At 34.0% G+C, this 27,511-nt stretch overlaps 1 protein-coding gene across 1 annotated transcript in view; it reads right to left on the bottom strand.

Moving 5' to 3' along the window:
- Positions 1 to 911: 911 nt before the first annotated feature.
- Positions 912 to 27,511, bottom strand: part of LOC145242807 (uncharacterized) — a 44,740-nt gene continuing 18,140 nt past the window's right edge. The window contains exon 4 of the mRNA XM_080105936.1: positions 912 to 4,088. Coding sequence (XP_079962062.1) covers positions 3,118 to 4,088 — 971 coding nt within the window. The 3' untranslated portion in view covers positions 912 to 3,117. The remainder of the gene's footprint in view (positions 4,089 to 27,511) is intronic.

Raw genomic sequence — 27,511 nt, 5'->3', positions numbered from 1 at the left:
CTCATAATATGCTTATATCGTCAAGTAAATACCGGATGCTGACGGCAATTTTTTCTATTTCATTCAATGTTTTCTTTTTTTTTTTTTAGATATTTAAAATAAAATTTACTTGATAAAGTAGAAATAAGATATAATCTAAAACTCGTGTATTTTATTAAGAGAATTTAAAAAAAATTGGTTGACTAGATTTTTTGTTTAACGGAAAAAACTTATAAGTGAATGTGTGCTTTTTTTCCTCTACGGAGGCCCCAAAATACTAATTTTATTTAACAGCACACAATAAAAAGACATTAATTACGGCGTTTATAAGTCACCGTAAGATAATTGCGAAAAAAAATCAGAGATTTCTCTCCTTTTATTTGAACAGTCAATAAATCTGAGTTCGTGTTTTTTTTTTAATCCTTGTTTAAAAAAGTACTTTATTTTAAAATGACATAGAATATAAGTATAAATATGGATAAATTCTTAACAATGAACAATGGAAGTACACACTGAGTAGAATTTTTTATAGGTAAGTGATTTTTGGAATTTATATATATTTTTTATAATCGAAGTAAGTAAAATTTCGTTGATTTTCTTTAAATCTTTTTTAAAGAAAACCGCTTAAAAAAACAAATATTGCATAATTTGCCGTTAAACTTATTTTTTTTTAAAATTTGGTCTTTACTCCTTTTATTGAAAATTAGGGTTTGAATTACATTTTTTAAGTAGTTATAAGCTTCGAAAGATAAGTTGATTTATTCAAGTTCATATACAGTATTTTAATGGCCGATTCTGATACACCTAGCAAAGCATGTCATAGATTCAGCAAGTTTTTATCATTATAGTTTAGATCAAGAAACTATGGGTAACACGGGTTTAAAAAAAAATGAAAACTAAAAGAAATAAATGAACTCAGAAACTAATCCAGATAAGTTTTATGTATTTATAAAAAAAATATCGCATCCACAGCTTCGTCCATTTTCTACAAAAATCCTGTTTATTTCATGACATCATTTCTTTCCTTTGTTAAATTAGTCATATTTATTCAAAAGCCTTGTACTTGTGTGTATTTGATTGTTGTCCACGTAAATATTAAAATCTGAGTAAAAGATTAATAAGAAAAGGAATTCTTAATCCCGTTAACATTATAGTTCAATTTTCTCTCAGAGGCCAGGGAGACCATTCCTTGGGATAACACATTATTTTTAAATTTATGTAGCTGTCAAACCTCAAGTAATTAAAGTAGTGAAAAATAATAATTTTATGTGGTTACATGTTGCTTTTAAAAAATACCTGAGTAACTGATTTAATGAGAATAAGATTTCTCTGGAGTTAATGTATAATTTTTTAAACTAAATTCTTGTAATGTATGGCAAACATGAATAAGGGTCCTCTATTATTTTGTAATTCTTATTTCAATGTCTTTGAATTAACACATTATTCTGAATAGATTACAAATGGAATGTGCTCTGAGGATCTTATAGCACTCATGAGCCGTCGATGTATACTTAACAAGCAGCAAAATACAACATTTTAACTGTTGATATTCATTGATGCCCGAAAACATTTCTACTTTAATATTTTTCATTTAGACCTTCGGATTTTGGAATTCCCTGTTTCTCCTCACTGTACTAACTTGCAGAAGCTTAAATGTAATGTGAACAGACATCTTGCTGCTCAACTCCCCACAGTCCCATTAGACACGATCCCAAATAGTAGCCCTTACGTTACAAGAGGCACTATGCCTTGTGTAGTATTGGGAATCCCAGCTTAATTGCTATATAGGTAGTCAAGGTCACAAAAGGTTAGGTTTGATAGGTATCAACCTAGAGATAATGCACCGGAAATTAGGGGTGACACGGGAATTGTGGTTGTAGGCTTCCGGTTGACGACCACATGGGCTGAGAGTGGTTTAGGCAGCAGAGGAAGCAGATCGGAGATTTCAGGTCTCTCTGACAATCAAGGTTCGAGATATAGGCTTGCCTTAAAGAAAAGATTGAAGCTTCCGTCCATCTTGTTGTCATTAATGAATCTGTCTGCAGTGACCACTCCCCAACGAGATGGCAGACCAGCGACTAAGGCAACCAAGTGTTAATGCATTATACATTTGCACGTACACGTCTTGAAGACTTTCAAGGCAAGAAACAGTGTAAGGATAAGAACACCCCCCCCCCAAAAAACATATAACAGTGAACTGCACGTAACATACGTAAGAGCATACACACCCACACTTATATATGTAAGAACACAGACACTTAAAAGTATCCTTAGAAACAAATAAAAGTAAACATAACAGAAACGTTTAGTTAATAACAAATAAATAGTAAATAATAAACAGGACAGCAAACATTTACGGTAACACTTGTTTGGGATAAAAAAGAATAAAAATGATCAAATTAAAATTCTTTTAGTACTATTGTTTTAGTTACTCTTTCTCTTTATTTCCGGTTGTTTTAATACCTTTTCATGAGACAAGTGGATCTTGTGATTATCTAAACTAGTGGGACCTGTAGAAATTCCACATCAGCATCTTTCATATGTAATATAGTGTTGCTAGGCTTTCTGTCGATGTTCAGCATGAATGGAGACCCTGTGATATTATTGTGGCCCTTTTGGTTAAACTGTAGAAGTATTTATCTAAGTAATCTGGTTAATGTAGTTTTGGAATATCTCAGGTTGTTATGGTTTATTTATAATATGCTTATAGGAGTCTGTGACATATTTCCATTGTATGGAGACCCAGCACAAACCGAAATGTCCCAATTATCATTATACCATCTTTAAGCAGAACAGATATTACCCTCGGATCCTAGCCTGAAGACCAAGAAAGTATATTTCAGTTTCATGTAATGCAACATCATTTCTTTACTTTAATCTTTTTATATTGCATCCTTGGTAATTGGGATATTCTATTTATTATAAAGGAGAATAGAAGGCAATAACATACTACGAACATTAAATTACTGCATCTATAAACTCATTTAATATTCATAGTGTGATATCACTTTATTCTCTTTTTTGATATTCCAATCGAATACTTTATAATCTGAAAACTGTGCCATGCATACATAATATGTTAAAGGTAATATGGTATTGATATATAGATGCGTAACATCTTAAGTTTCCATTTTCTTTTCATGCTGTAGGAGTGTGGGTTCGTATGTGTCCTTTTAAACTAGAAGTATGTGAAAATGTCAAGTCGCACATTTCACAAGAATAAGGTTTCTCTCCAGTGTGTGTTCGCATATGAGATTTTAAATGAGAATTACGTGCAAATGCTGAGCCACACACTTCACAAGAAAAAGGTTTTTCACCAGTGTGTGTTCGCATATGATATTTTATGCTTGAATTATGCGCAAAAGTTGAGCCACACACTTTGCAAGAATAAGGTTTCTTTTTGGTGTGTGTTTTCATATGAGTTTTAAAATTTGAATTTGTGGAAAACGATACATCACACTCTTTACAGGTATACGGCTTCTCTCCAGTGTGTGTTCGAATATGACTTTTTAAATTAAAATTACTTGAAAATGATGAGCCACACACTTCACATGAATAAGGTTTCTCTCCAGTGTGTATTCGCAGATGTCGTTTGAGATGGTCCATTCGCCAAAAAGCTGAACTACACACTTCACAAGAATAAAGTTTCTCTCCAGTGTGTTTTTGCATATGCCTTTTATATTTAGAATTTTTGGAAAATGACATTTCACACAGTTCGCATGAATAGAGTTTAGTTTCCATGTGTATTTCCATGTGTAGTTTTAAACTGGAATTAAGTGCAAATGATGTGCCACACACGTCACAAGAATAAGGTTTTTCTCCAGTGTGCGTTAGTACATGTCTTTGTAATGAAAAACTTTGTGAAAAAGCTGAACTACACACTTGACAAGAATATGGTTTCACTCCCGTATGTGTTCGCATATGTCTTGTTAAATCATAACTCTGCAAAAAAGCTGAGCCACACACTTCACAAGAATATGGTTTTTCTCCTGTATGTATTCGTCTATGTCTTTTTAAAGCATACATGTCTGGAAAAGCCAAAGAACACACATTACAAAAATAGGATTTCTCCCTGGTTTGTTCATACATGTTTGACAAACGTGTGTTATTGTTTTTTTAGAGTGCATTTATTTGTGTATGCTTAAAAACGTTTACTTGCAACAGTTAACACAAGTACTTTTATCTCCAGTGCATCTTTGCAGTTGCTTTTTTTTTTAATAAGAACTGCTAATACCAGACACTTTTTAAACTTACACTGGATGTAAACTTAAAATAATGATTCACAAACTTTAAACAATAATGTCGACTCAAGCTGTTTATACTTTGTTTAAATAAATGATCGATGCCAAACTGCTAACTACACTTGAATGTAACATAGCTAAATTAAATACACATAGACCATCTATTCAATTAAAAACATCAAAGTTGAAAATATTTGTGGAGATTCAAACAAGATGCCTGAAGATACTTAGTTTATTTTTCTGCGTCTTTGTGGATCTTGCCGATTATGTGCAACACACTTTACAAGAATATTTTAGTTTATCTCAAGTATGTGCCTTTTTCTTCAAGATGCTATTTAATATGCAGCAGCGTGCAATGATGAACTAATTCTTCCCCTTAAATGCCAACAAGCAGCAAAATAACACCCCTTCACTGTTGAAATCTCTAAATGTCGGAAAGCTTTCTACTCTAATAGTTTCTCTTCTTTGTAAAAGTTTGGAATTCCCTTCCTGCTTTCCTGATTGAAATAATCAGCAGAGGTTTAAATGATATGAACAGAACCATTTGCTGCTCAATGCTTTAAAGTCCACTGTTAGACATGATCTCAAATAATAGCTCTCAACATTCAGTGGTAATATTAACTGCTTTCGATATGATTATTTTGGTCATGCTCCAGTATGTTTCCTTTTTGTGAAAATATAAATTCAAATGCAGCACAATTGTAATTGATGAGATTAAGTAGCAGGTATCTGTAAAAGAAGATGAAATAATAAAAATTAATTCAAATGTGTATAACAACGTATCATTTTCATATTTAAACTTATCAATTTAATATGAGTTTGACAAAAAAGCTTGTGTCAAATATAATAAATGATTAGTTGTTTTCTTGAAGTAATTCATGTAAATGCATTCAGATAAAACAACTATTTTCAAAATAAAAAATGTCCAGAAGATTCTGCCCCTATCAGCAACATTTTACTCAATCAGCCCTGTAGACCTCTTGCTGCTATTTTGAATTTTTAATGGACTTACTTTTTATCTAGCTTAATAAGAGTCCAGGTGTTTCTTTCAAGCTTCGTTTGTTTCTTATATCCTCTCTCTTTTTACTGTTAGTTCCTTACGTCAAAAAGCTTCATAAATTGTCTAGACTGATTTCCATTAAACAATTCTTTAGTTTCAATGATTGTTACCAATTCTAAAGGTATTACCACACCATCCACTTAAAAACTCAATAACCCTTATCCTCCAGTTGCTTTTGGGTCCTTATAAACATTAAATTATTAGTGCATAAAAATCCATTTTCTATGTCAACTTACAATGGAAACGTTTTTCGTTAGGATTATCTTATATTTCTTGGTGGAAAGTACTAACACTTCAGCTTCAGTCTATGCATTTTTCACTGCTATAAATTATAAATGAGGCCAGACAAAAATAAAAGATATGATTGAATCATTGTAAACTATCTTAGGTTATTCTCTCTATCATACCAATTCATATGAATTTTCAGAGTTGAAGCGTATGGAGAATAATAACTTGAAATGTCACATATTTCACATTGTTTAATGTATGAATTCCACAACTGTCACACTACTATAGACGCATTTAAAATGATGTGTGCAATGTATATAGTCTATATAAACAGGAACAGAGCAGATAACTATTACTAAATAAACGAATTAAATTAATAAGTCTGATGTTTATTAGAGTTAGGCGATTCGAGCAGTTAGGACGACCTCCACTTATTCTCAGACTATTGTAACACATAACAATTCCATATCCTTTTTATCAGCTGTAATTCTCTTCATTTCAACCTGCTCTCGGATATAATGAAAATTAATGTCAATGTTTTGATAGTCTATGATATTATGAATACTTTGCCAGAAATATTCTTGAATGATTGTCCTCAGAAGGGTGCCAGCTCAACTGACACATCACCCATGCTGCCTTCTGTGCTGCACTTGCCAATACAATGTATGCTAGTAACCTGAGTTCATCTAAATCATCATTTAAGTTACTTTGATTAAATGTTTTAAAAATTGCTACAAACCAGATTTTGTCCAGCTTGTAGTGTCTAAAGCAAACAAAAAGATTGTTTTTTAAATGGCTACTGCTTCTATTCATATGCTGGCTATTTCGAGAAGTAATGAGATTTGTAGTCACCTCATATGCAAATGAGATGCAGCTGGTTTGAATAAAAAGCCTGTTTTTCAGAACATAAGTCAATTTAGATTTAGAAGTAGCAAGCTTTGACGACAATGTGGTGGACTTTGGAGTACTGAGCATTGTGTCAAATCTAAGGAAATTGTTACTTGAAAATGCAGAACAGTTAACAATCTGTTTGGTAAATGCAGAACAGTTAACAATCTGTTTGGGAAAATGCAGAACAGTTAACAATCTGTTTGGGAAAATGCAGAACAGTTAACAATCTGTTTGGGAAAATGCAGAACAGTTAACAATCTGTTTGGGAAAATGCAGAACAGTTAACAATCTGTTTGGGAAAATGCAGAACAGTTAACAATCTGTTTGGGAAAATGCAGAACAGTTAACAATGGATTATTCAACCACTGGATATCTTATATTGGCTGACTTCTCCTCATACCCATATTTTCCTGCACCATTTAGATAACTCATGATATATTTTATAAGCCTCTAGCATTTTATTGTAGACTCATAACACAATTTTGCTACATTTCGAACAGCATACCATGTGTTCTGTTAACAGCTAAAGTAGGCTTCAAATTGCTTATTATTACAATATTACTGGTTGAGCAAATTGCTTGTTTAATGACTTTGGTTAACCTCACGCATCAATTGCATTTGCCAGAGGTTATCAATTTTTGATTTGAAATATTTTCAAAACTTCCACTGTGTACAAGTTATCTGATTCCTTTATGCCCCGACTGTGGATAAGTGATTATGTCCTTCATGTTGTAACGTTCCAAGATTGTTTTGAGAAATTCTTGGATGGATGCCAAAGAGTGCTTTGCAGAATGATAACGTCTCATTGTCTGGAATATATATATACAACATAATCCTGTTGACACACAAGTTCATGTTGGATCAAAAAAAAAAAAAAAGCAACAGTCCATACCAAATATGTGACCATTTGAGAGTATGAGGCGCTTTATGTAGAAAGATGTCCACATCCCCCTGCAAGAGCTGCAAAAATTATGTCATCTTCCCTGATGGGAAGTATACGTTTTCCTTCCTCCTACATGGTCTGAGGATAGTGTGTACATATAAGGATCATACTATAATTGCTAAAAACACATCTTAAACAATTACATCTGGTACTTAACTCTCAGTAGCTGCTAATGTCTCAGTAACAATACATTTTGTTTAGAACGAATAAAACAAAACAATAAAAAGGATATTTCATTTGCTGCATCCAGTTTTCTGCAATTAATGAAGTCTCTCTAGTTCATCATCAGTCAATAACACATGATGTGCATTATTGTGAGAACTTGTAATTGTTAAAGTTGCCGAGGGTGGGTAGGAGCCAAAGTAAGAGAATCGTGTGTGGATGGCATAAGACTGTTTTTTCTGTAGGGACTGCCAAAAGTCACCACAGAATTACCCCCCCCATAGGTAAAATGATGTAACTTTTTTATAAATTAATATTATCAATATAACTTTTGTACCATTTAAAAGAAGGGCAAAATAAACTAGTAATAATTTTAAAAAAACTTTTTCATCGTACGAAAATAATGAAATTGCAAGACGAAAATCTTGTTTACATAATTGATGCTTTAAAATAACGTTCCCATGTAGTACATGAAAACATATCCGTGTTTAATAAATCTAGCAAAAATCAACTAATCGTTAGATTTTCGTGAAATTTTCGATACTTATCCATTTTAGAATTAAATTACATATAAAATGCAGTTTCCATCAAATATATGAGGGGAAATATTTTTTTAGTGCGTGTCCCCCCCATCTATTTTTTCGAAATTCAATGAAAATATATTTAAATCTATCAAAATTTCTATTTATTATAAAACATAAGAGTTCAAATAAGTAAAAAATATTTATTTTTTTAAGTTTAAATACACATATTGAACAAAATCTTACCTTGAAGTTGCAATTAAAAAATTGATATAAATTTAATATTATGTTTTTTTTTTTAACATAGCGTTTTTTTTTCTAATTAATATATGCTATAATCAGTTGAATTATCAAGAAAAAGTAACCTCTTAAAAATTAACTGATTCTTAAAAGATTAAAACGATTAAAATTTCATTATTTCAAAATGTCCGCAACAACATAGATTTTTTAATTGTGTTTAAATATAAAGTTATAAAATTTACATAGCTCTTGCCAGCTATTTTCTGGCCAGATCAAAACCGATTCAAAATTAATATTGCGTTAAAATCCAGTTTTTGTACATGGACTGCAATATTTTTGTATGTCTTGTTTTATGAAATAAAATACGGAAGCTGACATGGATCTAAATAAACTGGTTGAAAACATTCACTTCTGCCGTTGCATTCGTCATGCCAAAACTTCACAGCTTAACTCGATTATTCTGTTAGTGTTTACTAAAACGTAACCAAATTATCTATTAAAAGTTGTTAAATTATTTTTATTTTTCTTGTTTTACGTTTAATTTTAAAGTTTATTAAACTTTTTTTTTCCAATTTTAGATACTTTAAAAACTCAACTTATTTTGTTAATGTTTGTTTTTACTTTTAGTAGTAATGAAGTGGTCAGGTTCTTTATTGAAAAAAAAAGCAAAAATCAATTCCTGTTTATTGTATTTAATAATGTAATTCATGTTTATTTGTCTTTAATAATTTAGTTGGGTTTGTTTTACTATACACATAGACACGAAAAAGTAGTAAATAATAGTTTTAAAAAATCGTTCGCCGTGGCTCGCATCAAGCACATCAATTGATGTGTACATTTTGGAAAAGTTAATATAAAAATGGTAGTCCCTATTTTTCTGTAATAGTAAAAAAAAAAAAAAAAAAAATAGTGCCCAGATTTGATGAGTTACGTAGACACGCTAGTCTCATCAAATCTTGTTGAATGAGAAGCTGAGTGTATAAAATATGGTACACGTGGCTTCTTGTTGGTAGTTAATGTTTGTTTATCAGACAGAAGACGCGTGTCTACTTTACCAGTTTGCTACCGTTACAAGAAAAGATTGCTTGTAAGCAACAACGCCATTTTGTTGCAAACCTTAACCCCCTTACTAGTCGGTAAGATAATTCTGGTTGGTTGGTTGTTTTTGCTTTATGGCATATCAGCCCTTTTCAGGTTATTTAATGCCGAATCCAAAGATTTTGAAGAAAACTTTTTTAATAGAATATATTTGTTGTTTTCAAGTCGGATTCTATTTAGACCATAGTTGGGACCCTAACAGGTACTACCACTCCGGGTTAAAGTGGACCTGGGAGCAATGGCAATTAAAGGGTGGCTCCACACTTCCCAAAGCCCACAAGCTGGGGCCTCACCACTGGATATAGTTTAAGGTCATATCCAGGACCAGATAATTCTGACAATATATTATAACTATAAATATCAGCATTAAGAGTAGAATCGCCCAAAGAAAAAACACATAAACCCACCTCTTACCACGTTCCAGACAATCGGCAATTATAGATTAAAACAGTGAAAAAAAAATATAAAACAAGAAATAAATATATAACTTTTTCTTTTTAATTATGAACAAGAACTATGGCAGGTTAAGTGTATAAAATATGTTACATGTGTCCCCTAAGACACATAACACCATTTCGTTGCAAGCCTTAACATCTTTCCACCCACCTTACTCCTCTGTAAGATGATTCCGACTAATAGGCATCATCCTTAAAACTGCTTCTTATTAAAAAAACAAACTTCTTTTAGGATAGTTCCATTTGAAAATATCTTTCGTACCTTCAACATTTAATTGAGTATCTGATGTTGCTAAAGAAAAGATAATTTATTCAGAAAAATTTGATACACTTTATTACAATGCTTCATTTGTAAAATATTTCAATTTCATTTTTAATAAACGGTTTATGTAGGATTATCAGACAATTATGGTACATGTATACATATTTGTTTATTAGTTACATGTGTACTTATCGCAGTTTCTGTTTCTGTTATTTTCAGCGAATAAAGATTGACAAGTAGAGCAGACTCTTATTTATGATCAAGATACAGTGACAATCGCAACGATGCCTGCAATACAGTGTCCAATCCCTGATTGTGATTACATACATCACTGACGACCTGGATCCAGCTATCGTCGCAACACTCATCACAGCCCACAGTGCCGTTCACAGATCTGCTCCGCCTGTTACTACAACAGTGGAGAAAGTCAAGCAACCCACTGTAACCGCCGCTGGCACAAGCGAGGACTAGGCATACTTTCTATCCCGCTGGACAGAATACATGACTGCAACAAAACTGAATGGTCAAGACAAAGTTATACAGCTGCTCGAGTGTTGTGACGAACCTTTTCGCAAAGACCTCACCAGAACAACAGGTGGCAAACTAGCTGAAAAATCGATGGACGATATCTTGGCTGCCATTCGTAAGCTGGCTGTTCGTGAAGAAAACACAATGGTAGCTCGTGTAACATTGCATAATATGTGACAAGACCGTGACGAGTCAGTCAGAAAATTTGGCGCACGTCTCAGGGGACAAGTGGACATTTGTAAATTTGTTATTGACTGTCCTAACTGTGACGCAAAAGTGAACTACACAGACGCAATTATGCGGGACATTCTCACACGAGGTGTTGTAGACCCTGACATTCAATTAGACCTGCTTGGTGATAAGAATCAAAACATGACCCTAGAGGAAGTATTCCAGTTCATCGAAGCTAAGGAAGCAGGAAAACAATCAGCATCAAGGTTACTTGATTCACATTCGGTTGAGGTGGCTAGTTCATATAGAAAATCAAAGCAGACGCCAAAGCACAGACAATCAAGTAACGTGATCTTACTGTGGTAAACACAGCCATGGCGAGAGAAGTGTTGCACAAATCCATAAGACTCGACGTCCTGCTTATTTAGTTTAGTTTTACTGTGTCTTACAAAACAAAACATATCCTCTCTTAACTTTATTACAAGCACTAAGTCGAGGTGGAACCACAAAACCTGAAATAATCGAACCAATCTATTTTGTAGTAAATGGTATTCTTTTTATTTTAACAATGAAGAACATTTTTAAGGATTCCAATAAAAAGCGAAGTCGTGTAAAAGTCACAGAATAAATTAATATTTGCAAATTTTAAATTAAAAAAAAATCTGCTAAAGTCAGAAAACAAATCAATATTCATTCAAATTTACACAATCAGCTTATTTTTCCTCTAAAAACAGAAAAAAGATAGTTAACAAAATATGGCAACCTCTTTGCGAGTCAATTGCTTCTTTTGTTTACAGAAAAACAACTTACTCGTAATGACTGCCAATCTGTAGTCGGGAAGGAGAGGAACAATGTGGCTTTGGATTTTTTTACATACAGTTATACTTACTAAAGTGACTATACTACTTAATCATTGGCTGCAGTTGATGCAGCTAATGTTTATCTTCAGATGGTTTCTTGGTTGGTTGTGTTCTGTTAACTTTAGTAATCTGTTATATATTTTTGTTACCAGTGTTGATCAGGTTAATGTCAGGTTGACAAAATCACATTAGAGTCCATATTCATATGGTTTTCATGCACTCAAATTACGTTATGGAAAGGCAATACAATATTTATTAATTTAAAAGCTAAGTTATATTATTTTCTCTTTACCAGACCAGTCTTTATTTTCTTAAAGACTCAACATTTTCAAAATAAAACCTAATGCATAACTAGCATAGACAGTTGTAGGAAAGGAGTTCAAAGAACAATAACTTCCTTAAAAATGAAGATTGAGAAAAATTTACATATTGCCAAGCAAGAAACAAAGGCATTTTCTATTAAACAAACAAACAAACGTTTTCTGCTTTTCAGAAAAATATAAGAGATTACACATGAGGTGGATATTTGTTACAGTATCCCGCTGATGAAAACGAGATGACAAACTAGAGGAATCTCTGAAGTACTAATTGTGGTCCAGTATAGAGTTTAAGGATCTCAAAATTAAATCCCTCCCAAGTGCAATGGATTCCCTTAATTTCTCTGCATATTCTATGGAGATTGATTTAATAGAAGTCCATTCAGTTCTCTGGTAAAATAATACAAACTCTGTTATTTTATGGGACACTAGAGAAATTGTCGGATGGCTCTGTATATAAGGGAACTGTCACTCTAATGCTGAATGGTGATTAAGTAGAGACAGGAGTAAAGGTTTTGTTCCCTTCCAACTCCACCCAGAGGGATACTTCTTTCTATATTGGCTCAGCATTCTGAACTCATTTTGTGGATTTTACTAATGTCCCATCTATCTTATGTGTTATGTTTGGCAGAAATAATGGAAAAGTATATGCCAATAGTTTGCAGTAGTGGTAGTGGACGAACATATATGTCCAATCAGGTTCTGAAGCCCCTCGGAAACCTGGAGTTCATTGACTTAGATTATAATTTCAAATTGTCAACAATCCTTAGAGACTGTGACAAGGTATTCAAGAAGATAGTTCTGAAATGGTTAATTTTATTTCACCGTGTTGGTGGACGAAGCAATCAATTTTTCTGTGCACATTAAGGATTGGATTCCCTATTGGACAAAGTCAAGCATATAAGGTGTCTTCTTAGTAGAAGATTTTACAAAGACACCAATTTTGTTCCCATAAGTGGAAGGGTTGTATTAAATGTGATTCAACACCTGGGCCACCTTCAACTGATGCCTTGTTTGAGTGTCTGGAGATTTTCTGTCCTAACAGAACTTATTCTATTTACGGAGGTGACCAGATTCCACGCATCATGGTACTCTCAAGATGAGAAATTTGGTCGCATTGCATTTGATTCTGTGCAGGTTAAAAACAACTGGAATTTTGGATTCTAGCCGACGAGAACATATGAGGATCCTCTTGCAGATGGTTTGGAAAGAATGTTCAATATGGAGTCTTTGAGAATAAAGTAACAAGAAATGTCAAATTAGGTTGCACTTTTCAAGGAATTTACCTGTCTCAAGGGCAATAAATATCATATCTGATTATCTTGGGAAGACGACAAGATATCATGTGCCTCTTCTAACCATTCAGTGGTTTTATGTGTATTAGACCAAGTAGCACATGGGCTGGAGTGTGATGGTCTGTATTGAGATTATTTAGAGTTTTTCTGCAGCAATAGTGCAATGGAATTATAGAAGTCTTATTTTGCAAAAGTGGTTTAAACATTTTATTTGGATTCCTCATGGATCTGCTCCAAAACCAGACTAAAAAGATTTGGCCAGTTTGTAATTATATCCTGAAAACAAAAACAAAAAACTGCCATTTTTTTAATGATGCTGCCTATTAAGGAATAAATCTTATATATTAAATTTACTGCTCTCCTTTCCGGAGAATAAGAATGTCATGTTTGCTTATATCAGTAAAGCTTTTCTAATGATTTGCCTCTAGATAAGAAGTGACTTTGTTTTTTATTTAAAAGCAATTGTCATTTGCATTGCTTCAGGTAAGCCACAATTATTTATATGAAGATTCGAGATAAAATGATGGAGCAATTATGCAACTGATTGGAAAAAGTTTTCTTTGACAGTTAATGTATCTGCTCCCATTTTATGGGAGCATAATGTAGCCACAAGAATTTTTAACTTTTTATCATTGTACTTGCTTGTGGAAAGTTTGTATGCTGTGGAGAAGTTATGGAACAATGGCTTGGGATGGAATCAACAGATTTCACCTGAATTTTCATTCAAATGCAGGAGACTATCCAACTTCTCTGAATTGGGAACTGTTTCCTTTTCTTTTTAAAGAACCTTCAGCCATGCATCTTCAGAAGCATATTAGTTAGCAGCATATGTGGTGCAAAGCTATCAGTCTTCCCAGATTTTTGAAAAGGCCAAGGTGGTACCTTTAAAAAAGACTCTACCCACCTTAGAACTTTTGGTAGTTTTTTTTTTTAATCTGAAATTCTTGCTCCCTTTCTTTGCAAGTTATAGAGGATTCTTATCAATCAAAATAGGTAGTTTTCTCCCGAATTATTTCTAGATCTATTGTCTTACCAATGTGCACTGAGTTGGCATCTTTGTTTGGTCTGAACCTCTGAGTATGGTATTACCAACCCAAGAGAATCTGGCTTACTTAAATACTAAGAAGTTGGCATGGAAAAAGTTTAATGTCTACATTCAATTTGGGAGTTATACTTGAAGTTGGTTGAATAGCAAAATAACTTCATGGCCTGCTCAGAAGTGGCCATGTCTATAGAGTGCAGCCAGTGGATAGCTTGTTTTATAGTAAATGCAATAGTTCTCCAAGAAGAGGAATTTTCAACAGTCTTGCACCTAGAAAGGTTTTCTTCTTTTTCAAAGTTCTTGGTAGTGATTTTGTTGGTTCTCAGCTACATAAATAAGTTACAACAATCGGAGGTGGACAATAAGACTGATGCCCATTCTACTGATAAAGACAATGCAGCAACAGGCATATTATGAAGATTTGGCATTTTTTTACAGATCTTTCTGGCAAGACGACCCCTAATTTGTTGTTCAATCTGTTCAATGACAATAAAAGTTTGATCAAGTCAGGGGGCAGAATTAGCAATTCATTCTTCAGTGTCCAAGTTAAGTATCTGATTCCGTTTGCAAAACATCATCCGATAACTTGGATTGTATCACTATGATAATGAGCCACATTTGAGAGCCCAATGCCCAACTTTCCTTGTATTCTAATGAAGAAAAGTAAAGTTGAAAAAAGTTTTATGAGAAAACATTGTGAATACAGCTTTCCTTGAATCAACCTTTTTGGTTGTTGACAAAAAAGCATAGAATCAGGTTGAAAAAGGTCAGATTAAAATGATTAACACTGGCTCCCAAAGGTTGAAGTTCAGATGAGACAATTGAACTTCCTGACAATATTTCATTGTCTTTGCCTTTAATATGTGTGTATGTCTCTCTCTCTACTCTTTTTTTTTGTTTTCGTTATGATAAGAGAAAGATATACTCAGTTAAAAGTGCAAGTAGTCACGTAGTAACATGTCAGCACAACTTGACATTTTAAAAATGCTTCGTCATTGTTTTTATTTTGAACTTTTATTTTAAAAATGTTCGCTTACTTCATACAGTATTCAATTTCAGCAGAATGATCTCTGCCCATAATGATGTTGGGTATTCGAAGAGAAGACCCATCAAGCAGACATAGCTAATGATGTATCAATCCCTAGATCTAAAGGAGATGTGCCTATCATTATGTCATGTCTAAGAGCTAGCTACTGTCTTGTAAAAATAAATTCTGCTCCATTCAACTATTCTCATCCTGGGTTGGAAGTGTCTAAAATAATCAAAAGTTGTCTTCACAAGATAATTGGTCAAGGTGAAGTAAACTATTTCTTCCTACTGACCCTTATATCAGACAAAGAGCTGTCAACAATCACCCCTCTCCAGTTATATTAAATAATCCAAGAGAGTTCAAGAAACAGTAATACTAAGCATGCTATTATTAGCTAATGTAAATCTGTGGCTGTTTTTTAACCTGAATGAGAATTTTGTTTCTTTCACTTCTCACTGTAGAGATTTACAGGGTCGAATGATAAAATTGTCAGTCTAGAAAAGACATGATTCCAGTTCCGTTTGATGAAAACCGGATTTCTTTTTGTGTTGCAGATCATCTACTAGTTGGCCAGTTGTGTACAAATCCCAAGTGCGATAGAAACTTTCTATCATATATGAAAGTTACTCAATGTTCAACAAACGAGATCAGAGATGTGCTGTTGCATAACTAATGCTCTCTACAGATCCTAGTTATGAAAACAGGACCCTTGCCAGAACCCTCAAAATGCAAACCTGGATGGTTCAACGCTTAAGAGCACAGCTCAATGAAGTTTTTGGACATGGTTATGGTCTTTGGTGTGGTTTGAAGTGAGGGCCACATCATGCCACGTCACATCTTGGAAGTCAGTTTGAAAGTCAACACTAAAGTGCACCTGGATGTGCTGAAGAGTGTGGTCATTGCCTGGTTTAATCAGGTGGCCGCTAGCAAACCCTGGATGTGGCAGCAGAACTTGGCGCCAGCCCACAAATCCAAAGAGACTCAGGTGGCTTCACAAAGAGTGCTACGACTTTGTACCCTTCTCTCACTGGTCCCCCTCATCCCTTGAACTGAACCTGCTGGACTACTTTGTTTGATCATATGTCAAGAACATCACCAACATGACCTCCAAACACCAAAGCCAGCCTGATCGCTGCAATCTGCCAATCTCCTGCCAGCACGTGGAAAGGCATGCTCCCAGTTCTGGACCAATATTGAGGCGGTGATTGAGGCTGCAGGTGGCTATATTGAAGAGATGTCAGCTCTACTACATAATCAAGTTACCTGCATTAATTTTTTCAATAAAAGTTTTTAAATAAAGCTGTAGTGCTGTTTTCTTTAGGGTGACACTTTTATCATTCCACCCCCATATTATCAGAATCATGCAGGTGCAGACCAGTGTCTGGAGAGGTTTCGAGCCTCATGGTATGATGAACACCTGTTGAGCCTCAGAGAGAGGTCTGAAGGTCATTCTGGAATGTCATCTTGAAATGAACTAAGCATTGGTGATGTAGTCTTATTAGTAAAGAATTCACAAGTCCAGACACTTTTGAGTTTTTAGGATGTTTAGTGTTGTCAGCTCAGCTATGGTCAAGCAAGTTGGTGGAATGCAAGTCCATTTCTTGAAGCACTTGTTTAAGCTGTCTGTGTCTTCAGAAGATCTAACGCCTGACTTATCTAAGTTATTGTAAACAATCTTTCTCTGGTTTCTCCTGTAACCTCAATTTCTGGCAAAGTGGAGGTGAGTTAGCTCTGTCCAATATGTGAGGGTCGCAGGGTAGTCAAATCATGATTTGCTGCGAGAAATGCAAGGAGTGATATAGTTTTGGATGTGTGGGAGTTAGATCTTCCTTTCCCCTACTTCAAAACCGGAATAGTACTGTCTAGATTACACATCCTGCGAGTTGCAACAGGGCAGGCCTAGTCTCCTACTTAGGTTCATTGCAAAAAATAAAAAAAATAAAAAAATAAGTTATAACAATTCTTACTAATATTGTTAAGTTGTTGCCACATTTGGACTGGTGCATCTTCTACTAGTCACTCCCTCTTAGTGTCCAAAAAAGTGTCAATCTAATAGGTGCTACACTATCAACCAACCTCCAACTCCTATCTTATCACCACAATATTGCATCTGTGCAGCTGTTTTACAAATATTAATGGAATGTGCTCTGAAAAATTTGTAGCACATGAGCCCCCTCAACATACATACCCCTGACTAACCGGACATGCAGCACACCCCTTCACTGTAGAGGTTCTGAGATGCTAGAAAGCTTTCTATTCTAATAATTTCTTCCTTTGAACTGTTATACTTTGGAATCCCTCCTGGTCTCCTGTATTCCTGACTGTACTAACATGCAGAAATTTAACTGTAATTTGAACAGACATCTCACTGCTCAACTCCCACCATACGGTCCCAAATAGCAGTTTCTTCTGTCTAAGTGGCAATGCTAATATGGGTTGTGTGCGGGGAATACAAGTAAAAAATATTTTTTAAATAGACCCGGTATGGTATGTACATTGTTACATTATTTTTTCTCTTTATTTCTTGAGAATATGTTGAGAATTTATTGCAGTCAAGAGAGGAACAATGTACTTACTATGTGTTGTTGGATTCTGAATTAACCAAGATGGTTATTGTGTTTTTTTACATACACTTATAGTTACTGGCGTCATGTGACCTGTACTGCATGATCACTGGCTGTACATAAGAGAGGGAAAATACCTCTTTTTCCCGAAATGTTTCTTGGCTGCTCATGTGCTTGTTAACTTGAGTAATTTGCAAGCCAGTTTTGTTAGCAGTGCCCATTAACTAATTGTGTTGATAAAGTCACATAACAGTAAAAGTGTCAGTGTAAAAATTTTCAGACAGTCAAACTACATTTTGGAAAAGCAATTAATTTCTCAACTTAAAAAGTATTACTGCTTTTCTACTCCACCTGACCACTACCTTTCTCAGAAACTACAAAGTTATTTCCCCCCTTTAATAAAGATAAAAAATCAATGTGAATTCTTCATGACAGTGAGAAATGTGTAATAGATTTGGAAGCCTATAAAATGTCAATTTGAAAGAAATTTTGGTGCTTTTGCAGTATAACAAAATACATTTTAGGTAAAAACACTGCATCATATGTGTATTAAAAAATTTTTAAATTATAAAAAAAAAATAATCGATGAGAAGACCTATTAGAACTATTTTTTCCGAAAATTATAGATACTAACGGGTCGTCATTTTTATTTTAAACTCTTCCACATTAACAAATAAAATAAAACTATTCAATTTTATTATTTATACATATATATAAAAAAAATTATACAAAAAATAATAGAAAACTAACTGTCCGGTGACGTTTTGCGCCCCCCCTTTTTTTTACTACAGAAAAAGAACGAAACTATTTTAAGGACAAAACGGAGCTCTTGTGCATCTATGTTATCACGCTTTTTTTTTTTTTATAAATAGTACTTTCGAATTAAATTTCATTTTTACGATATTTTTGTTTAGTAGGTTGTAAAGTAAATGATACCTAACTTACCTGGGTTTAGCTGCCGGGGGGTGAGGATGCACTTTCAACAGCCAAGAAGAACAACAGCCTTGTGGTTATTTATACTAATAGAGGTAATTATTATAAAAACCTTCCTCTTTTGTGAAGAGTAACTTCATTCTTTTTTTTCTTTCTTTATGTTATTGTAGTTACAAGACCCGAGAAGAAGGTCGCAAAGAAGATTGTATTTTTTTTTTTTTTTTTGCAACTTCACTTCAGGTTAGCTATTCTCAGGTATATGATTTTTTTTCAACAATTCTTAAGTGAAAGTACAGAATAGTTACAAAGAAACCCCTTCTCCATGTTAGGAAGCGTTCTAAACCTTATTATTACAGTGCGGTAACATAGGTGCATAAAGTAACGAGAAAATGAAAAAAAAAAAATGTGTTTCGAAAAAGTTGTCAAAAACAAATAAATGTTATCAAAGGCAAGATAAGTTACTTTTCTACCTAACTGGGTACATTTTTTAGTGTTTTTATTTAATGTAACATGTTTATTCAGCTTGAAAAACATACAGTGTTTACCGATGAATTGGAAAATTTTAAATGGCACCCGACTCTCCGTTGAACATGGTAAGTTTGAGAAAATGAATTAAAAATAAAAAAGACTATACAAAATACTGCTAGAAACTCGCTCAATATGTTACTGTGATATAGGCTGACATATAATCGGTGGGTTTCTTACAGTATTTTGTGTAGTTTTTTATTTTTAACTCATTTTCCCCAACTTACAAGGTTCAACACAGAGTCGGGCGCCATTTTACAATTTTCAATACATCATTAAACACTATGTTTTTCAATCTGAATAAACATGTTACATTAAATAAAAACACTAAAAATAGTCCAGTAAGGTAGAAAAGTAACTTATCTTGCCTTTGATAACGTTTATTTGTTATATATTTGTTTTTTTGACAACTTTTTCAAATCTTCCTCCAAAATTATGAATATCTGACAGTAACCGAATTAAAAAGCGAAATAAATTAAAATCGATTTAATAAACGTTATTGCTATGTTAAATTGAAAAAAAAAATGAATTACGACAATGAAGTGAAATTTATAGAAAATTTGAATTCTATTCGGCACGTTGCTATGAAAACACTTTGTTGAAGACGGTACTTACATCTTTAAGGATGTGCGTTTTTATTGATTGAAATGTTTTTCTTTTTCACGGAAAAAATATTCAGGTTGACATCTTAGTGTGGATAAGAGAATCGAGTCGCGGAAATGAGGGTTTAGGGTTTGTTGTAGAAAAGACTTTTATACGTATATAACATAGAAGAGTAAACAAAGGGAGGTAATCATCAGAATTATCAATGTTCCAAATTTCCAATCTGTCAACTCTCATTCATATCGTTAGTCTGTTTACTGAAAGGAGGTGACTGCATTTAATTAAATTCCGAACAAGAGTCGTTGTCAGTTTTTCTAATTTTACCTAAGAAGGTGGTGTTATGGGTTTAAAGGGTTTCTTAATACTTACTATCACGTTTATTATTTATGAAGAAAAGAACAACCCACTTTTTTCCTGCAGTGAAATAAAATAACTAGATAAAGGTACGTGCAGAATGAACAATCGATGCTGTGCTGAGATGCTCAAAATGCATAACCATTTTGATCTCTCCATTTACTTAAATATTAGGTACATGCATTAAAAAAAAATGCCGATGCTGAAAATGTATAAACATTTTCACCTAGAGAAGACTCTAATTTACCTTATATGTGCTTCCGGGTTGCACTTGCTTACACCACTGCATTTGTATTTGCCCTCTATCGCCCCCCACAACAGCGGAGTTACTATCTTTACGAGCGTATCTGAGAAAACTGACCACATCCTGTCTGCTCATCCTTTAGCTAACATTCACATCTGTGGTGACTTCAATGTCCATAATGTGGAATGGCTGACCCATTCAAACAAGACAGATGATGAGTGGAGGTTCTGTCATGACTTCTCCATTGCCTATGACCTCACTCAGATTGTTCACGAACCCACCTGTGTGGCTGATACTACCAGTCAGTATGCAAGCCTTCTAGACCTTTTTCTCACAACTAGACCTTTTTCTCACTGAGCTATGTTCATGTTCTGTTCTATCTCCTCTGGGATCTTCTGACCATTCGGTTGTATCAGTTCAGATAAAAATGAAATGCAACAAGTCTTCAGGCGTACCTCTCTATCGTACAGTATATTGATACTCTACAGCTGACTGGGATAGCTTCCGTACATTTATATCTGATCTACCTCTGCATTCCATATTTAAAAAGGATGTGTCCTCTATAGTATCAGACCTGACCGAAAGGTTAATTGTAGGTATAGACCGATTCATACCATCCAAAAAATTCTAACAAAAACCTAACAGTCAGCCATGGTTCTCCCCTGAATGTGCTGCTGCCATTGTGCACAGAAATCACTTTTTCCATAACTACCAACGTAATAGATGTACTGAGACTAAAGCTGCTTTCAGGACTGCCAGCAATCACTGTAAAAGAGTAGTAAAAAATGCAAAAGAGCTATATGCTCAGTCCGTTAAATCCAAAGTAGCCGAGCAGTGGCTTGGTTCCCACCAGTTTTGGCAAATAGCAAACAGGATCCTGAACAGAAGCGTACATTCTATCTCAACCATCATCAATATACCTGAGGCCATCTCGTCAGCATCAGACAAAGCATAACTATTTGCCAAGAACTTTGCAGCTAATTCTACCCTATGCGACGAAGGCCATCAACTCCCTGTATTTCCTCCTATAACAGACAACACGCTTTGCAACATACAAATATCTGTGCATGATGTTGCCAAGCTAATCAAGAATCTTGATTCTAGTAAAGCAACTGGCCCTAGCGGCATTCCAATTATAGTGTTAAAAAAGCTTCAACCAGAACTGCACCCATACTTACAAAACTGTTTAAGCGTTGTCTTAAGAATTGCTTTTCAACACCCTGGAAAACCTTATCAGTATGCCCTGTATTTAAGAATTCAGGTGACAGGTCATCTCCCTCTCAGTACAGACCAATAAGTCTCCTGTGTGTCATGAGTAAGTTGCTGGAATCCATATTAAATAAAAAAGTAGTCAACCACCTCCGCAGAAATAACCTTCTTAGTGACATGCAATATGGTTTCCGTTCTGCTAGATCTACAGCAGATGTGCTAACAGTTATATCTCATAGGATTAGTGAATCTCTCGACAAAGGCTACCTTTCTAGGGCAATTTAAAGTATGGCATAAAGGCCTAATTCACAAGATTTCCAGCAACGGTATAACTGGAAATGTTTTCTCAATTATTAAATCATTTCTCTCTGATAGGCTCATAAGAGTAGTGGTTGATGGGCAGAAATCAGAAGCCCACAGTATTAATGCTAGTGTCTCTCAAGGGTCCATCCTGGGCCCAACTCTCTTCCTCATCTACATCAATGATCTCTCAAAACACATACTGAAATCATTCATTGACATCTATGCTGATGACACGACCATCTATGGCAACACATCAAAGGCCGTGAATGACAAAGTTCTCTCAGATTCTCTCTCCTCTGATCTTGAGGGGAAGAGGTGGCTGGTTACCTTTAATGCATCTAAAACCAAGCTTCTATCTTTACATCATCAACGCTCTGATCCCCATCTAGCAACAATTGAAATGGATAGCTCTCATCTTGGGGAGGCTCCATGTTTTGACAAACTTCTGGGATTGACCTTTACTCATGATCTGAAATGGAACACGTACATCAAATCTGTTGTCAAGGTCGCTGGAAAAATGGTGGGATCCTTCTACCGCTCCAGTAGATATCTCACTACTGATGCAATTCTCTATCTATATAAAACCCAAGTACATCCAAGGATGGAGTACTGCTGCCATATCTGGGCAGGAATTGCTAAAAACAGCCTATTCTGCCTTGACAGCCTAGTGGAGGATGCCCTTTTCTCTTCCCTGCAACCTGTCTCCCACAGAAGGGACGTTGCAAGCCTATCGTTGTTTTATCATTATTTCCGTAGGAAGTGCTCGTCTGAACTCCAATCGCTGGTCCCTCCTCGCCAATCTTTCATGAAAAACACCCGTCTAGCTGAAACCACTGTCACTAATTTTCCCCACTATTTATCTGTGCCTAAATCAAAACGTAGATTCCATGAACAAAGCTTCTTTCTTAGAACTGCACACCTGTGGAGCTCTCTTCCGTTTGCCTGTTTCCCACCTGACTACAACTTGGATGTCTTCAAGTCCAACATAAACAAGTTCCTGTTGAACCGCCCCCTTAAGTAAGACACTTTATCAGATCTCCATTACAAGTGATTACTACAATATTATCCCATTGATTACTGTACACGCAATAACCCTTATCCCCGAGTGGCCTCCGGGCCTTGATAAGTAGTGACTACCATGTAAAAAAAACCCTAAAAATCTAGCACTCTTGTGTTATTCATTACCATGCGAGTTACTAACAAATGGATATCAAAACTCTAAAAATTAACTGACATTAAAGTATAAATATATATTTGCGCATGTGTAGACAAGCATTTTAAGTCAACTTACACTTGCCAAGCTGCAATTTTATCAATCTTGACTCCTTAGCAGCTAAAAACCAAATCGAATTTGTTCTACAGATACAAATTCCTTATATATAAATTTCCACGTTTGTAGATGAAAAATTGGCAGCGTGGTTTGGTAGACCCTTTCTCACACAGACAGATAAGGTCACTTATAATACACTCGCTGACACACCAGTGCTCATTAGATCACCAAATTTAAGCAATGATGAACATAGCCTGTACCAGCTAGAATGCCAGGTGCTGTGTGTATTGAGTGGGGATGTAGAAATTTCCAGGTTAGTATCTGGATGTGACTTTAAAACTATTGGAAGAGATGCACCCTCAGTCTTTGTTAAGACATGCATGTAGGAGATGGAAAACTCTCATGTATAACCTGATGTCCGAGACAATTAACTGCAGTTTAGCAGTTGTTCCACAAGTCTAGATGATTATTTACAAAGTCTTCACCGCTATAAACAGATCATCTGTGTGGATTTCAGACAATAGATGAAAGAGTCTAAATTTTGCTACAAACACTACTCTGTTAGGATACTACATAGCATGATTACATAACAATAATAATTTTAAAAAATACCATCCTTGAACTTTACTATTCCTCTTATTCATAAAGGACCCCCTGGATAAAATTGTATTTGAGATGGGTATATTTTCTGATGACACCACACTCTTTAACAGACATGAGGGGAAAACAAATGAACAAATATCTAAAGAAATGGCTAAAACTTTAGAAAACCTCCAGTCTGTAGCGGAATAGGGACATGGTATCATTCAATGTAGAAGGTGGACACTCTCTACAGTGCTAGAAAGTTACTTAATCCATGCATCGAGTATTGTTACCACATTTGGGCTGTTGCATCTGCTACTAGTCTTTCACTCCTAGATAGAGTTAAAAAAAGAATGGTCAACCTAATAGGTCGCGCACCGTTAACCACACTCCAACCTCTGTCCCATTGACAAAATGTTGCATCCCTGTGCCTATTTTGTAAATATTTTAATGGAATGTGCTTCAAAGAACTCGAAACCTTGTGCCCCCTTGACATAAATACCCTTGATTAACCCAACAAGCAGCAACATACTACCCCATATACTATAGATTTCTAGATGCTGGACAGCCTTCTACTCAAATCGTTTGCAATTCTTTCTCAGGTCTCTACTTCCCCAACTGTCCTGACATGCAGAAGTTTAAGTGTAATGTGTTAAAAATCTTAGTATTAGGTGCAAAATGAATAACCGATGCTCAAAATCTATAAACATTTTCACTGCTTCCTTCAAGAAATTAACACATTTTAATGAAATTTTCAGTATTAAAATAATGATCATGGAATATAATGAACCTATTATTTTTATTTGAATCTTAGTGGAAATGCATTAGTTTGTTTAAACAAAAAACGCATTTACTAAAGTTATGGTTTTCAGTAGTAAAAAACAAAAATGGATGAATTTTTTTTTTTTTGCTTTTTTATGAAAATAAAGCAACAGAAATTGTAACAATAAAAAAGAAAAATTAATTTTTACAGGAACATTACGAAAAAAGTCCCTATATTCCGTATTAACATATTCGATATAACTTGAACTACCGATATTATCATTAAGCATTGTTTATTTAATATTTTTACACAAGAAATTATAATGACAAAAAATATTTCTACTTTTTTTAGATTACATTTTTAGCATAATTTTTATATGTAACATTCTAATAATTTTGTTTCCTGAATTAATGTGTAATTTTCAGCGTAACATAATGTTTATATAATCTTAAAAAATAAAAAAATGTTTAATTTAAAAGCAGGAATACCGAAAATTATTAAAAAGGTGTTTTTTTATTTAAATCAATATCATGGACCTTACTAATTATCTTTGAAAGGACTCAGAAACCAATATTCAACTTTCAAGGGATTTTTACAATGAATTTATTAAATTCAAAATTTAGCTGAACTTGTTAGTTTCTTAATGTCACAATGAAAACATTTTTCATTATAATTTTTTTTCACGTGTACAAATATTTTTTCCTTTGTGAGATTAACTTTAGGCTTGACCTTTCAAATACAATTAAAAAGTAATCGGAAACTAACAAAACAAAAAATTATGATAAACCGGCTTTCAAAACTATGTCTCCCTATCAGTTTTCTGCCATTAATGCCCGTTAGTATACCTGCAAACTTTGTTCCAAATAATAGCCCCTTATGTGTCACTGCCTTGTTTAGGGTGAATATATATATATATATATAAACATAAGCGAAGCCCACTATAAATTTGTTTGCAAAAAACTTATGGTTTAAGCACTGTAAGCAACGGGTGGGTATGGATTTAATACACACTTGAGAAATATTTATGGCACTGATTCGTGGTCTGATGGTTAGAACAGCCAACTGTCAACCAACGGTTGTAGGTTCGATCCACGGCTGGGGAAAGGTATATGTCTAACCGCACTGCTGAGTTGTGATACAATGAAACAGTACTGTATGTGGATGACAAATATATATATATATATATATTAAAATGTGATAGAGAATATATAATTATTTCCACACCTGACAACGTTGCAGCTTACAAGAGCCATGAAAGCCAACAAACCGGAAGTCCAACACTGAGTTTTGTCCTCATTTGGGCTCATCAGTTAGACACACTTGAACTCAGGATTCGAAACCCAAATTTCTTGCATGCAAAGTAAGCACTCTACCAACTGAGCAGCACACAAGAAAGTCTTAACTATCACAGATCAAGTAAACTGCAACAAAATCCGACAGTGGATTCCACTGTCAGATTTCGTTGTGGTTTAATGCACAAATGAAAGGTCTTTTATTTTTTTACTCTTCATATATCCATTTATTTTCGAAAAGCAAATACAAATACGAAGATAAAAATGAAACACAAAACATACAAGACCTTTTTTCATTCGTCCATTTTTGTGCATACATTACATCAATTCAACAGCCAGTTCCCTTCATTGCTATAGCTTTCTATCTATACTCCTTCATGTATATATATTAAATTTTAATAATTATTTGTACTACTTTGTCAAACAATAAATGTTGATGTAATTCTACATAATTTAACTCAGAATTTATATATATATATATATATATATATATATACACACACATTTATGTAAAAGATCATATAATTTTAATTTCTATAAATAAATTATAAAACTAATTATTAATTACTTGAAAAACAAGAAGACACACCACAACATTTAAACTGAATAAAAGTTCACAATTTTGAAACACTGTTTTTTTCCAGTTGCATTTATAAATGTATAAAATAACGGGAGATAACTTTTATCATGCCTGATATGAAAAAAACTTTCACTGGTTTAATTATTTAAAACATAGTTTCGTTTGTTTGTAAATAAAAAGTGTCTAGAGTCATTACAAGTGTCCCCCTCCTCTGGCAACCTCCTTTGTCATTTTTCCCATTCTTCTTTTTTTCTAGTATATTTTATCCCCATCTCTCACTTCTACCGCCTTTTCTATCTGTTTTCATGAATGAGGTAAGATAAATACACACTCAATGTTTGTTTAATCTAAACTGTTTCTCAGCTAAAAAATTTGGAATTTATTCATTTAAAAAATAAAAATAATTATAGCACACACAAAAGCATATGCAATTGTAATTTATTTATTTTTATATTTCAAATGGTCATTCAGTCTTTATCAAAAAATGTGCAATTCGATACAAATTGAATGAATATGAAAAGTTTGACATTTTGAACTTTGTACTTCATTCATTTTTTGTTGCAATGCACAAATCAGTCCATGAGATGAACAAAGAAAACCATAGATGCTGTTAAGTAAATGTACACACGTACATCTCATTTGTAAATTACTGTTAAAATAAATTTCTTTAGTCAATAAAATTTAGCATAGAACTCTATGATGAAGACATAAAAAGAATGATTGAAAAAGTACATATCTCAGAACACAGAAAAGCTGATTTTTACAATGCAAAATACAGGGAACAGTGAAACCAGAAACAAAACGGTATAAAAAAAAGTTAACCTGCTACATGAACGATTCATAAGAATAACAAGAGAAGAGACCCATGAAAACATCTGAGGATTGCTACAAAAGGAACACTTAAACAGGGAAAGGAAATCGCTACTGACATCTGCAGAGAACAATGCAGTTAGAACTACATCAAAG

Source organism: Euprymna scolopes, chromosome 21 (assembly GCF_053919585.1).
Source record: "Euprymna scolopes isolate OS-2025 chromosome 21, ASM5391958v1, whole genome shotgun sequence".
In the NCBI taxonomy this organism is placed as follows: Eukaryota; Metazoa; Mollusca; class Cephalopoda; order Sepiida; family Sepiolidae; genus Euprymna; species Euprymna scolopes.
The sequence above is the reverse complement of the archived record's forward strand: the minus strand, read 5'-3'. Positions and strand labels throughout refer to the sequence as shown.